Source organism: Lactuca virosa, chromosome 4, assembly GCF_052849685.1.
Source record: "Lactuca virosa cultivar CGN04683 chromosome 4, Lactuca_virosa_CGN04683_v6, whole genome shotgun sequence".
Taxonomy (NCBI): Eukaryota; Viridiplantae; Streptophyta; class Magnoliopsida; order Asterales; family Asteraceae; genus Lactuca; species Lactuca virosa.
In genome coordinates, this window is record NC_136429.1 from 468,510,999 (window position 1) to 468,527,325 (window position 16,327).

Genomic DNA, 16,327 nt, shown 5'->3' on the forward strand with positions numbered 1-16,327 from the left:
TTTGATTTGTTACAAAAATCACATCTTTTGACTTCTTGTATGCATCAATCAAGTTTTCAACTTGTCGAAAAGATACCCTTTGCCAATCTTGACACAAAAATATGAGCTTTACCTCTTTACTATAAACATACTTTCGAGCATTCATTCACCCAAAAATGTTTTCGACAAGTTGAAAGCTTGATTGATGCATACTCATGGTGCTTTGTATAATGTTCTTTATTCAATAATAAAGTCATTAGATCGATGAGATACGTTCATATGCACACAAAAGTTTAGAGCTTCTCAAGAGCAAAATCATAATACATTATACAAGGTTCTTCATCCAACAATGGAGTCATTCAAGTTTCATAAACACAATTAAGTTGATACAGATTCGATCAACATGATAGCAAGGGAAAAACGGACACATAATTAACTCATCTCCTTAAAAATAATTAGAGACGTAGATTCAACTTTAGCAAACGCTAACCTAGTAATTTCAGGCGGCGGATTTCACCGGCGACAACGAGTGATGGCGGAGCAACCTCTAGTGTAAGGATGAACGGGACCTCTGGCTCTCCAACATTCATGAGTGTAGTATGATCGGCCGGATCGCGGCGGACATGGGACTCTGTTAGCGGAGAGTGCGCCATAGGAAATGTAGTATCCAAACCTCTTCCAGAACAGAGATCTCCGACCGGCGACGGTGGAGCCATCTTCGTCGTTTACGCCATCGATCTCGTCAATTCCGTCGTACATCGACGATGTCGGCCAGTCAAGCTCGTCGGTGATGAGACGTAGCGAGTGCTCCTTCACGGCGTTTGATACATCGGCGCCTGAGGAGTGTACAAGCGCGAGTAACACCAGGCATAGTGCGATTTGCGTGTTAAGAAGAACAGATGGCGCCATAGATGTAGTTTTAGGGGAAATTTGAGTTACAGAGATAAGGAAAATAAGGGATTTGGAGGTTTATGGTGAGTGGGAGTGGAAGTGGGGACGCAGAGTCACATGGCGGGAGTTCGGCGTACAGCTGGAGAATTTAATGAGTGCCTCTGCGACCATGGACATAAAGCCTGAAAACTGTCTCGATAATGGTGAACTATGCATTCTCTCGCTCTATATTGCGGAATATTTTAGTGGTGAAGCCAATCATATGGGCGGTGATTAGTGGTTGATACGGCGGAAGACGGTGGCGATACTTTAATTGATTTTGTAAAGGCACGAATTAATCACGCGCTTTGATTATGGAGCAATAAAAGTGTACTTTGTGATAATTTTTAAAGATAAACGGCTTTTAATCATGAATTTTGTATTGTTTAATAATGAAATAAATTCTTATTTGACTGAACACTTTTTATACTAGAAATATATTTAAATACCCTAAAATTTATTATAATATTTTTTGGAATGTTGATGATATTATTAGGGAGCCTATTAAACATATATGTTTTTATAAATTTTTATGTTATATTTTAGTAGTTGTTATGTTTAATCATTTTGAGATATGCTTACCATCCTATTACCGTTCACAATATTATATAAAAGGGGAAATATGTAAAAGGCTCTTAACAATTCTTTTATTATTTATTTATTTTTTACAACTTAACATTGAACGGTTGTTACTTGTAATTTGGTTCAATTTGCAGGTTACCACAAATAATAGTAAGTTTTGATAATTAAATTGTAGATAAAATATCAATAATGTCTTTTTTGTCAATAGGTTAAAATATAAGTAATTTTTTTCCAATGCATAATAATTTTTAACATCAAGTTTTATCTATTTAAAAATTAAATTATAATATATTTTTGCTAAAACAATCATAACAATTTGATTGATTTTTAATATATGATAATAAATAAATACAAATTATTATTATACTTGTATTTAATAGAACATATAGACCGATTAAAATATAAAAAATATATTGTTATGAAATGTATTCTCAATTTTTGATGGAAGTAAATCAAATTTGATATCAAATATATCCATATATCAAGTATTTGGTTGAAAAATCTTCATATGTGTTAGTGTATTAAAAAAACAATTAAAATGAAGATGATCTGTCATATGAAAGTTTTTTTTAAGTTGCATAAATAGGTTTTTATACAATTATGAAACCACTATTGACATGGGTAATCATTATGAAAATCCAAGAGAGAAAGAAGACCTTATGACGTTTCTTGTTTGGATTTTTTCAAAATCGTAAGCATATTGGTATCAACGTGATATATTGCAATATATATTCTATATAAATTAAGAATATTTATTGCTAAGTTATCTCAAGAATATAGCTTCTATGTCATGCGAATAAGAATGTTTTGCATCTTTTGTATCAATCTAGGGATGAATTAATGCACTGTTTTCAACCAAGTACTTGATATGTGGATGTATATTTCGTATTAAATTTTGATTTAGTTCCATCATGAAAACATGATAAATAAATTTCATAAAGATATATTTTTACATTTTAATCGGTTTTTATATTTTATTAAATAGAAGTATAATTTATTTATTAACATATATTAAAAATCAAACAAATTGTAATGACTATTTAAACAAAAATGGATTATAATTTAGAGGATGTTTCAATAATAATAAAAAGATTTCAATAAGTTAGTATTTGAGTAAATTACATGAGTCGTCCCTCATCCAAGTGTCAAATTACGCGTTTAGTCCCAATTTTTAAAATTTAACTCAGACCGTCCCTTTAATGTTTTTTTCTCACTCGGACCGTCCCTAATGAACATAAAATGACTATTTTACCCTTTCTATTTATTTTTTATTTTACTTATCGTTTTGTTTTCAATTTATTAAAAAAATTAAAGAAATAATCCACTGTCACACCCCCGACCGAAGCGGCGAAATATGTCGGGTTGTGCGACTAAGTTCATGGATCATAGATAAACTGAATATCTTACACAAGTACAATAATAAACATAACAACATTTGTATTCCATTTTTAGGTTTGAATACAGGGTTCTTACAGATAATAGTAATACATGAATTACCATAACAGATAGGCTTAACGGAACAAAAACTAGAAATTTAAATTGCTTGCAATTCATGATTTTTCCCAATGTCTGAATGCTTGAAAATCATTGATTTCCTGATAATACATGTAGTTTGAAAGTCAACACAAATAGCAGTATAATACTTTTAAAAAGTCTAAAAAGTATTTTCTTTGTAAATATAACCATACTCCAAACAGTGTTTATAAATAAGCTTTAAATTCCAAAATGTATCTTTGCATAAGTAAATTCATACTTTAAAATAGTTTTGAAAACAACCAAGTCCATGGTTTGTAGTAAGAGAGAGAGTTTTTAGTTAATGTTTATAGTGAGTCCTATAATCGAGCTATGTGACTGTATCTACTCCCTACGTCGCTTCATTATATGTCGTAGTAAAGATTGTAGACACTTATCAATGGCTTCGATTGATCGGTCGAGGTTGTAGCTAGCAACCACAGGTGGGGATGTCAACCCCATATAGATCTATACATATGTATCTCGCTCCGAAGATTAATAGTTATAGTGTTGTGGGTATGCTAAGTGTTTTAGACTTAGCTAATGAATATAGTCTCACTAAAAATCCCTTAACTAAGGTAGGTGAAAAGCTCTCAGCCCTAACTTATAAGTGGATAAGTTATTAGGTGTAACAGTCCGTTAATATAAAATAAAATAAATAAAAAGGTAAAAAGTTATTAAATGAATTATAGCCCTAAATCCGTAATAATTTATCAGTGTTGGCAATAAGGAGTTAAATGATATAATCTCTGGATCTTTGGGATCTATATTGAAATATTTGGACTTGAATTGTAATGAATTTTGGAAGTTGGGGGCTATTTCGTAATTAGTGGGCTTAGTTTGAAAAAGGTTTTGTGGAGAAGGACCAAAATTGGGAAAAAGGAATTAAGTTTGAATGGGAACACGAGAATTAGACCCGCTGCCTTCCTCCCTTGTTTTCTTTGATACCAAACCCTAACCCTAGGCAGAAGATAGCCGCCATGCGTGACCCTTCAGCCGCCACCACCCGTCTCGCTCGTTTTTTCGATTAGTTAATGACCACCAAGCGACCACCGTTCTCCATCGATACCCTTGTCGCCGATGTGAGCCGTCAACCAGCACATTGTCGCTCCCGTTGTCGGCGACGACGAGGACCAATACTCGATGCCCCTTTTGCTGCTGATGTTATTTTCATTCGCGGTCACCGCTTTCCTTCCACCCTCTTCGTTCCGCCGTCACTCTTAGCCTTTTATCGTCACCTCCCCAGCGGCTGTTCCAGTCCGCTGTCATCCTCCGACCGCTGCTCGCCACCAGGTGAGTGCGTTGTGTTAGTATTTTTCATAGTTGGCGTATGTACTGTTGTTGCTAGTTGTGTATGTCGGGTGTGTGTGATTGCTTGGCAAGAGAACGAGGAAAAACCCACCATGGCAGCCGACCATGGTGGTTGTTGCCTTGATTCTATTTTCTGCCACCACTAGCCACCGTGAGGTGGTGGCTATGTGAGCATATTATTGTATGGGTGTATTTTTTTAAGTAGTTGTTGTAGTAGGAACTGTTTTGTCGGATTCTGACTCGAAAACCACCACCACCGCCGTGAGGAGGTCGTTGCCGCCGTGAACCGTCGTCGACCACCACCGCCCAAGGTGGCAGTGGGTGGCGTCCGGCCTAGTGAAACCCTAATTGACCAAAAAACTTAACTTTGGACCTTGTGGCATGCGCTTGGGTTGGAAACCCTAATTAGGGTTTAAAAAACCATAATTTTTGGAAGACTTTAGTTTGGGATTTGTCGGGACCCGTGTTTGGACCGTTGGATTGGAATTATGATTTATGCCCGACCATATTGTATGATTGACCTATTAGAGTGATGGACTTAATTGATTAAGACCTTAATGGGTTAAGTGTTTTTACTTAACCGTAATCGTCATTTTATGTGAAAACCCTAATCATGTTTGGACCTTGAGTTAGGCCTTTCTTTTGGGCCTAGGTGTTTGGGTCCTTGTTGGGCCATCTAAGAGTAAGTGTATGGACTAGGATTTTTGGATGGGCTTTAGGGTAAGGCCCATGTAAGGGGTTTGGGCCCAATTTGGAAAATTGATCCATAATTGGTCCTATGTTGATTATTTGGTTTTGGTCCTTCAGAGTGTGAGTTTGGGCCTTGGTCTTGGACCAAGCTAGGTTAGGGGTAAAATGGTCTTTTTATCCTAAGTATGGATATATGGTTATGTATTGAAACCCAATTGTTAATTGGGTGTTGTTCTGTTGATGACAGTTCGGAAATCTGTCAGCCAGCAGCCAAGGATCGTCTGTGTGATTCGGCAGTGCGAGGTGAGTCTCTTCATTGTATTTAGCGGGTCGAAGGCACCAATGTCGGCCCATAATATGTTATGCTTAGTATGCTTGTTGTCTACGTGACTCTTGCATGTGTTATGTATTTTATGTTTACCGAGCGGGGCTCGATGCCAGGTAGGGCCTGATGAGTATCTTGTATGCTAGTTATTTGTATATGTTTTTATGATTACCGGGTACGACCCGATGTCGGGCGGGGCCCGGTGACCGGTATGTATGCTATTTATCTCTATGATTTTTGGGATGTGTTGTGTGTTATATGTTTACATGTTTATATGTTACATGTTATATGTTATATGTATACCGGGCGGGGCCTGATGACTTACAGATCTGTATACCGAGCGGGACTTGATGTCGGGCGGGGCGCAATACCGGCCGGGGCCCAATGTCGGACGGGGGCTGAAGCCGGGCGGGGCCCACTATATATTATTGTATGTCTGGTATGTGGTATGTTGGGGAAATTCACTAAGCTTTGTGTTTACAATTTTCAGTTATGTTTCAGGTACTTCGTTTTTCAAGGAAGAGCTTGGGTTGACTGCATGACACACACACTTATTGTTCCGCATATGACTTGTTCTGAGATTTATACTCTGATTATAATGTACCTGTTTTATTCGAACAATTAATTGATGATCCTTTATTTATAAATTAAACGAAATTTTATGTCAGTATTTTTTGGTCGTTACATTAGGCATAATGAATTTGTATAGAGTTTATGAAAGCAATTGGTATGCATTTAAGTATGTTTTCTTATATAAACCATTTAGTAGCAAGGCATATGTCATTTTAATAGTTGTAATATTCTAACAACAAAACATATGAATATCTTGATGTTGGAAACTAGTTTAGGTATTCATGACGTATACTATCAAACTATTATTTCGTAACTAGTATAATATTGCATAAAATAATAATAGTTTATGTGAATTATGTGCGAATTTATATCATACTGCACATGTATTCTTCCCCAAAACATGTAAAAATATAAATGAGGGGTGTAACACTCACCTTAAAGTGTGGTTGTCGGGTTGTTTCGAGTATTGAATGCGAGAAACCGGGACGTATTGTCGTGAACACGAAACTCCAAGATTAATTTAGTTTCCTAGGAAATTTTAATATATATTAATATTTGAAGGGTTATTTGGTAATTTATCCAAGGCATAAGGCCCATTATTAATTAAAATAAATTAAATAGGACTAAGTTAGTTGATAATTTTTCAAATGAGGGACTAAAAATAACTTATTTAAAATTTTAGTTTAAAGCTTTAACTTATTTTGAAAATAAATCTCAAGATGGGTTTAGATTATTTAAATAAAATGGAAGTTTAGTTAATTTCGACATATTTTGAAAAGAAATTCAAGTGGGGATAAATTCTGCACATTTTAATATGGAGTTTGGATATGGTTTGAAAAAGAGTTTTAAGTTGGGGTAGAAACTGTAAATTTTAATTCGAAGTTTTGGAGTTTTGTACCAAGTTTGCAAGGGTTTTTGAAAGGAGGGTTGAATTTGAACAAATTAAAGTGAAGTTTGAGGGATTGGGACTGATTTTGTCATAAATAAAAATGGGGTATATTGTAATTATTTGAAAACCGAGTTTGCACAGTGGAGGTGGTCATCCTCCTCTTTCATCTGTGTTCGATTGCCATGCACACGACGAAATAAAAAAAACACGATTGGGACTTTATGAGTTGGCTTTCGATCGACAGAACACAATATCGGAGGTGGAGAAGCTAAGCAGCAGCACAACAGAAGCACCGGTGGTGGGTGATGGTGTTGATCTTCGTTGGCAGCAAGCAGTGGCGACGAGCGGCAGGAGGCTGCTCCGGTGGCCTTCTGCTGCTTCTTTCTTGCTTATATTGTAAAGGGGAAGATGAAAGGTTGGAGGGAGAAGGCTTTGGTGGTCGAAAACAGCAGCAACAATGGGTTGGGTAGGGTGATCTCTGGTGGTGGCAGGCGGTGGTGTTTTGGTCCCCGGTGGCTGCTGCCATTTGAGGAAGGGAGAAGAAGGGAGAGCGGAGAGGGACTAAAACGGTGTGTGGGGGTAGTTTTGGTCAAGGGAGGGAGGTATAAGGGTGGTGGAAGGAGGTGGTGTATGGTGGTGATTCAATCCAATAGAGATACGGAGGGAGAGATTGAGAGAAGAGGCTGGGATTTTTGGTGTGTGAAATGTGGTTGCATGAGCTCCCTTTTATAGCCCAAAGAATCACACATACACTCTTAGGGCCATACCACACCCCTTACCTTATACTTTTGGTTAAGAGTGCATACAACTAGGAAGGGTGAGAGGAAAGAAAAAAAACATGGGAGAGAAGGTGGCTAAAAGAAATATCATATTTTTGAGCCACATGGGTCTTGGTGGGTCCTACCAAGGCGTCACATGTAACGCCCGCAGATTCGGGCTAGTCAATTTATAGACAATGAGCGTCAAAAATGACTTTTTTATGGGATATTATTTAGAAGGAATAATCTTAACCAAGTTATAGTATATGTCACAAGGGTTTCGTACATATAAAGAACGCCAAAATCCGAGTTATAACGAAGAAGTTATGACTCGTCGAAGTTTTACGGCAAAACCGACACGGCACCACGTAACGTAAAAAGTGAATTTTTGATAAATTACTTTTTAGCCTTAGAGATCTAAACTAAAGTCGTAGTATATGTTAAACCGAGAACGTGCATAAAAAGAACGTCCAAATCTGACTTCGTATGAGGAAGTTATGATTTTTCTAAGATTTAGCACAACGGTGCACAACCCAGAATTCGAATTTTAGATCGATCGATTTTTAGCCGACACAACCAAAATTAGAATTGAAGGTATCATTAATAAGTTCGTAACGATAAAAAGACAGTTGAAAACGGAGTCCGTATGTAGAAGTTATGAATTTTACACGGTCGTTAACAGTGTAATCTTCTCATACTGTTAAATTTAAAATCAGTCAAGAATTAGCCAATGGAGTTAAAAGGAGAGTTGTAGATGTTGTCAATACCTACGCGTGGATATAAAGAACGTCGAAAACGGAGCTCGTATGCGAAAGTTACGGAGTTAAAAAGTCGGAAGGGTGTTGCTGCGAAGTGGGTGACGTGGCTTAATCTGGACCATTGCTTTCTCCTCAAGCCTTGCCACCAGAGGGTGACATGTGGCACCAACTCGACAAGTTGGAGGCCAAAACTCAACGAGTAAGTCCAAAATTCAGCTTATAAATAGCATGCGAGGGTGCCTTCATTTCTCACACCAAAAACCCATTCTCTCTCTCTCTCTCTCTCTATCTCTCTCTCTCTCTCTCTCTAACTTCTCTCTAAGCCTACCAAAGCCCTAGTAACCTCAAGGTGCTAGAGGAAAGCCCCGGAGCACCCGAAGGCTCCGAGAAAAAGAGCTTTTTGGCTCGGAAGTTCTGCCCCCCCCCCCAGAGTCTGATTCCTCGCTAAACCCCCTGTAAGTTGAGTTATGCTTACTGTACTTTATGTATAACTTATGTTTAAGTTCATTATCGTTATTATGAACTTATAAACAAGATTTATCAGTGATTCCATGTCATTATACTGATTGATCTACTTACGGGGATGATGTCTAGGCTGTGATTTGGTGAGGTGTTTAAAGTGGGATTTCCAAACATTATACTTCGTATACCAAACGGACCCTACCTCCGATATGATCCTACCTGGTTGTTCCTTACTTGATAGATCATGAAAGTAGACTTTGAGTTAATGATGAATCTAGACTAATAATTAGTCGCAATAAAGATTAGACTAAAACTTAGCGATAATAATGCTAGGTTTCGTCGAAGGAAAATAGAATGATTAGAAGCGAAGTGCTGCCCGAGTTTGGAATCATCACTTTAACAAGTGAGTGCATAGTTACTTTCATCTTACACATAGATACAAAGTATTTAATATAAATTACGTGCTATGTGTGTATATTATTTGTGTTCTTGATATCTATGTTGGATGAACAAAATATACATGTGTTTACTTGATTTAAACTGTATACGTATTTTATACCTATAATTATGATGGGTGAAGATGGGTAAATTAATGATGAGATGAGATGAGAGATGAAAGAAGAGAGATGAAAGATGATATAGATGAAAATTGGTAGCTATGGACTTAGTGTATGATAGATAAACCCTGACAGCTATGGACTTAGTGCCAAATAGACAAACCCCGGTAGCTATGGACTTAGTGCCTTACAAATGAACATTGGCAGCTATGGATTTAGTGCCCTATAGATGAATATTGGCAGCTATGGACTTATGCCTGATAGATAACATTGGCAGCTATGAACTTAGTGCCTAACAGATAACATCGGCAGCTATGGACTTAGTGTCTGTTATAGAAACCCTGGCAGTGATGGACTTTGTGCCTATTCCTTAGGAAGATCCTTAGGAATGAATGAATGAAGGATAAATGATTCTTAGGGTAGATACTTAAGAATAAAGAAGATAATAGGGATGAGTAATTGGGTTGATTGTTTGATGATTAAACATAATAACTTTATTATTGTGGGTTGAAAACCCTATGTACTCACCAGGTTTCCCAACCTGACCCACTCAGTTTAGTTGTATCACAGGTATCGATACGAAGCTACATTACACTGAGAGATTAATGGAGATGTAAATCATTAGTGTAAATGAATGTAAGGTCTATTTATGCTTATGTTTCTATATTGACGATGACATCCCAATGTTTTAATATAAATAAAATACATTTCTTCGGAAATGCTTTGATAATATTATTATCATGTTTTCTGGGAACAAATTCCGCAATACTACTTTTCAAAAAGAATACTCTAATTTTTAAATAAGCATAAATAAAATTTTCAAAATGACCGTGAATTTGGGGATGTCACATTACACTCTCTTAAATGGCCTAAATCATCTTATTTTGGTGTATCGGGATCCCGGCGTCACGAAGTTATTCCGAGAGTGTCGTTAGATAGAGCCGAGTTCAAGGATTCCAAAAACCCAAACAGATTAACTTTTCGAGTTACGGAACTCTGGGAAATCGCGTTTAAAGTTTCGCGTCTAAATGACCCGTAACGCTCGATTTTTCGCTTTTGCAAATATTTTTGCTAAAAAACATTTTGAGTATGAAAATAAATATTAGGCCATAGCCTGAGTCCAAAAAGGCTCTCGGAATTTCTATCGAAGGTGTGCAAGTGCCTCAACGGATCGATTCGATTTTATGCGATTAAAGAAAACTAGTGTTTTATTGTCTGTTTTTTTAAATTGTCGTATCTTTTGCATACGAACTCCGTTTTGGACGTTCTTTATATTTTTGGAAATAGGGGAACATGTACTATAAGGTTTTAATGTTTGTTTTGCATATAATTGCTTAATACGAAATTTCAATTTTTCAGACGCATTCCTAGGGTTGTAGTTTGAGCTGTTTGATTTGTTTGTTAGATTACATATTTGGAAGTAAGATACCATCTGGTATCTTATAATAGTTGAAATGAACTCATTTATTTTACAGAAGATGCACTAAAACTCTATGAGTCAAATTACCAGGAGATTTACTGTGAACTTGACCGTTCACAATCTTTGACCTAAATTCTGAGATGTCACATCCACCATCCCCATCTCCTTCCACTTCCACCACCGCCCAACTACCCACCCTTTTGTTTAATCCATTTGGTTCTTGAAGAAATTAAGCAGTACATGTTTGCAAAATCAAACTGGTACCTCCTGAAACCACCATCAGAGCCTCCTACAGCCACCACCGACAACTCTAGCAACCCCCAAATCTGATACTATAACCATAATTTGAAACTTATACTTAAACCAGAATCTAAAACTCAAATTTAATGCCCCACATTTCAACCTAAAATTTTCAATTAAAACTTTAAGTGTTATTTTGATTCACAACTACAAATCTTAAAACATGTATTAGAGTATCATTAAAAGTTAACATGTACAAAAGTTCCCCCATTTATGTGATGTAATCAAGCCACACCCCTCCTTTAATATAAGAAAAACCTGAAACATGTAAATCGCAAATCGTAAGCACAAAGCTTAGTGAGTTCCCAAAAATACCACACACAACACATCATAATAAACAACTATGGTTTATCAGCAACCCTGGGGACTATCAACAGTCTCAGTCACACATCAACATCATAACATAATAATAACAGCTAGACCCAACTGGTCATCACATATACAACTATTCTACCACTCAGGCTCATACAAACATGCATGAGTCACAAAGACAGCTAGCATCCTACATACACAATTTAGTGAGTCAACATTGGTGCCTTCGACTCACGAGATCTGGGAGAAGACTCACCTGCTACTGACGACTAGTAATTCTTAAACCCGAACTGCTGGAACTGTTGGAAAAGGTGTCTAAGCCTATAACTATAATTGGTATGTACTTGACCCGATAGTAGCATGGTCCATTTGGGTTGCATTCATCAAAGCAATATGTTAGCAAGGATATTTGAGTAAGAGGTTAATTATGATTTATTAATATATTATAGGTATAATATATTAATTGAGCAATCATATTCTTTAATTAGTATTGATCAAGAATTAATTTAAGAATTAATTTAGTGGTCAAAAGAGACTAATTAAAATGATACATATGAGTTGAGCTAAAGATCCATGGTTTGATTTGTGATGGACTTATGGGTTAATCCATGAAGTATTTATATATCCAAATCAAATGGATGGATCATGGGCTAATGTGTATGGATTAGGGTTATCCATGACCCTTGTTATTCTACACACACACACACACACACACACACATATATATATATATATATATATATATATATATATATCTAAGTCCAAAATCGACTACCACTTGTGTTTGAAAAGTGAGAACCGATTTTAGTGTCTCCATAACCTCTCCATATTCATCTTAATTGTTCTTGGTGTTTTGTGATTCCATTTGAGGCATCACACTATTAGTGCTAAGCTTTCTTGAGGCCAAGATATTCAAGCAACTACTCAAGGTAATATTCTAACTAGTTTTATGATTCAAATATCACCTTGCATGCTAGTTTAGGCTTCATGCTTTGGAAAAAAATTTATTGCATGTATAATATAGAAAAATTAGATCCAAAGCATTAGGGTTGTATGTGCACCATAGGAATGTTAGAGTACATAAAACCCAACAGTGGTATCAGAGCCTAGGATGTTTTCTATTGTATTGATGCAACTGTGTAATTTTTAAAGCTGAAAAAACTGCAAAACTGGATTCTGCCATGGCCTATTCGACGAGTCCATATATGAACTCGACGAGTAGGTGCCTTATGATGATGAACTCGTCGAGCTCATAAGTGCACTCGACGAGCTGGTCTGTGTGTGAGCAGAATCTTCGAGTTTTTGGCCTATTTTGGATTAGGAACATTACCACAAACTGTTTTGATTCATAAAATTCATTTTAATGATATGGTAATGTTAATCCCCATCCAATAACATGATGTTTGTCAAATTCTAAGATAACTACTTGATTTTTGTGTAATATTAGTTATTTGTATAATTTGAAGTTGTTATGTAATATGAATCAAATTAGGTCAAATTGGTAAATAATCATCATATGATAATTGGATTAGTTAATTTGATCTAGAAGTGTTTCTTGAAGAGTTCCATAACTTGTCCTCAAGTTATGGAATGTGAAAAGCCATCATTCATGAAACATGAATTCTTATAAGTTATGAAATACTAAAGGTCTAGTAAAGTTCATAACTTGTCCTCAAGTTATGGAATTGAAAAGGTCTCATTCATGGAACTTTAAAATCCATAAGTTATGGATTTCAAAAGTCTTGACAAGTTACATTAATGAAACTTTAATTCCAAACCCTAGAATTTTAAAAGTTTAAAATTCAACCCTTATGGATGTCATTAATATTTGATTAAATGTTTAATTAAAAGAGTATTATTAAATCCATAATCACATGGTTCAAGTTTAATTAAATTAAGAGTATAGTTTAAGTAATAGATTAAACCACCAAGTATTTTAAAAGTTTAAAATACACCCTTATACTATATAAAATTAAAAGTTTAATATATTATATATGTACAATTAAAAAGTCAGTCGTACCGTTAGTAGGCCTCATTCACGAAGCCGGTCTATAAGAGGGGTATAAGGTTACTACCTATAAAATGGTGGTTTAATGGGTGTCCACTCTCACCCACCGTTTCCTTGACTGGTGGAGGGTCGTTAGTCGGACGAGTAGGATAGGACATTAATTCTCATTAATAAGTATAATGAAAATTATTAAAGTAACTAAACTTTTATAAATTCCCAATCTTAGTTACTTTAGGAAAAATGTGAAAATGGTGCTATTCCATGAAATTGCACTTTGCACCTTGTTAAGTCGTTAGTGGAGCGTGTGTGGTTAACTGACACACTAATTTGGGACTGACAATGTGTGGCAAAGGGTAGCTTGATGTTAATCATGGATCAATGGAGCGTGTGTGGTTAACCGACACATTGATTAGGTGATTTGTAACATCGAGAGTACCAAGCTAATTTTCATGGTTATTCACACCTTGTTTGTGATCCTCGGTATCCCAGTCACAAATTTGAAGGGCATAATCCACATTTAAACATGTCATTGAAAAGTTCAACGAATCTCAAAGGAATATAGGAATTTCAAACCAAATAAAACTTAAGAATCAATTTCGTTTTTGATGGTAGAAATTGGTAAATCGTCATTTACCTACCTTCAAATATTTTGCAATTGGATTACAACATCCCTCTTCCGAATTGTAACATATTGTGTTGGATCCTAGCCTTAATATTTCATTTTAGGTGTTATATTAAGGACTTAAATCAACTAACTTGAATTTGTCCCTTGTAGATGTCTATTTCTGACAGCTATGGTCTTCCCGAATCTTTTGAAAAACACTTTTATTATAAAGATGATGTTCCAAATTTGGATTGTGGAAATGGGAATCATAATTTACTTCCTCCACCTCCTCCAATAATTCTCCCTAACCCACAAGTTCAAAGACTTGAAAAGTTCAAGGTCACTCAAGCCATATTGGCCAGTAAACACCAAGATGGAAGGTCTGTGTGTACACATGTCTTGGAGATGAAGTCACACATTGATAGGCTGCGAATGTTACGAGTCGATGTCTCAAGGAAGCTGGTTGTTGACTTGGTTCTTCAGTCACTCCCTAAGTCATATAGCAGGTTCATTAAGGACTGCTATATGATAGACCACGACATGACCCTCATGGATCTTACATATTTGCTTGTTGCTGCCGAATCAACAATGATTTGGCGTACTGGTAAAGCAAATTTGATTGGAAGATCTACTCCCTAAACCTCCATGGACATTGATAATGGCAACATTGGAAGTCCGGAAAAGCTTTCTTTTCCCAATGGAAAGGGATTGTCCATGGTAAAGTGATTTGACCAAATGGTAAAGAGAAATGCTAAGTCTGAGATTATCACATGTACCATTCCGAAAGAGTCTGTTTGTTTCTATTGCCAAGAGAAGAGGCATTGGTTGCAAAGCGTCCGAATCTATCTGAAGGATCATAAGGATGGTAAAGTCAAAAAGTTTGACTCTGCTTCAGGTAAGTCCACTATCTAACTCTATTAAGTTCCTATTTGAAGATTCTTAATACATGATGTAATGTAATTACATTTTGATGTTTTGTAGGATCGAAGAAAAGAAAGGAAGCTTAAAGGAAGAGTAAGTTGAGTCTGATTGCGAAGAGATGAATTTCGATCGCATGGTTCGATGATCAGATTTTTTGAGCTGCTGATAGATTGCTTAGGAAATGTTTAGAAACATAGTTTTCATTTGTAATTGGATTGTAAGGAAAAGTTTTTCCGCATTTTATAAATAAATAAAAATTTGATTTTATCTTGTTTTATATTTATCCTTGCAATGGCTTGTGTGAAAATTTATGTTTGTATGTTTCTATTCTTACGCAATATTGGAAAATAGGTTTGATTCTTTCATTTGTGGTAGTGCCATAATTTACCAAATAAGGAAAGATTCTCATCAACCAAGTTTCAGTTGGATAGAAACTTGGAGTCATGCAACTTATATTGTGTGATGAATGAGAACCTTCATCTTTGGGAAATTAACACTAATTCCTTGTTCACATGTATATGTGAGTCAAGTGAAGGACTAGGGGATCGGGTACACTTGGTTGTACGCTGGTCACGTCCACTACAAAGAGTGATAAGACTATTCGTCATGATTTACTAAAAGTTTAGTAAATATGATTATACTTACAAGATTAAGTATAATTCTGAATCGTTGAAAAAGTTTCAATATATAGCAGAACGAATAAGAAGAATCAAATTAGGCAAAAAGATATAAGTTTCTCCGATCTGAAAGGAAGGGAGAGTACTTGAGTATCGTGTTTTATGATTATCTTAGTGATTATGAAACCATATCACAATTGATCCTCTAAGGACATCTTAGTGCATTTGTATGACTAAGAAGAGGAATCGTGAATTGTTGAAATGGTTAAATCAAAAGATGAGTCATACTTCGTTCCAAAATGGAATCTTAGAGTCATATCCAAGATCGAGCCTTGAGTGACATAATCTTAAGAAAGGTTTATAACACTTATCCAATGTAGAGTAAAATGTTTTCTACTCTTGTACATTTGAAATTGGTAAGTTGTGATGTTTTGGATAAAACAAAGACCAACTAAGACCAATTGTCAGAAGTGTTTGTCTTGATAAGAAACCACACTAACTCTTGAATATTTGTTTGTCGAGGAATGGTTCTTGACAAGAGAATCTTATATGTCAAGATGTCAGTGGGAGTCTTAAAGATCTTGAAGAGTTTCAAGAACTAATGAAGAGTAAACCTATTGTTAATCACTAGCACATGACTTGAGTTTTATAACCTATCGTCTTGACATATTCTTGTTTGTGTGCCCATTCCAGTTAAAGTTGACTATGCATGTGAGTTCTACGAGTTCTCAATTGTTTGCATAAGGCAAAGCACCTTGATCAATGAAAGTTCATTGATCAGTAAGGGTGATCTGCTCAACTTGGAAGACATGGTAGGCC

The 16,327-nt window shown here is 35.9% G+C and overlaps 1 protein-coding gene across 1 annotated transcript; it reads right to left on the reverse strand.

Annotated features, from left to right (window-relative positions):
- Positions 1-259: 259 nt before the first annotated feature.
- Positions 260-1,081, reverse strand: LOC145109195 (protein RALF-like 34). The gene has a single exon (XM_079046307.1). The coding sequence runs from the start codon at positions 886-888 to the stop codon at positions 493-495; it is 396 nt and encodes a 131-aa protein (XP_078902433.1). The 5' UTR covers positions 889-1,081; the 3' UTR covers positions 260-492.
- Between the last annotated feature and the right edge of the window lie 15,246 nt (positions 1,082-16,327).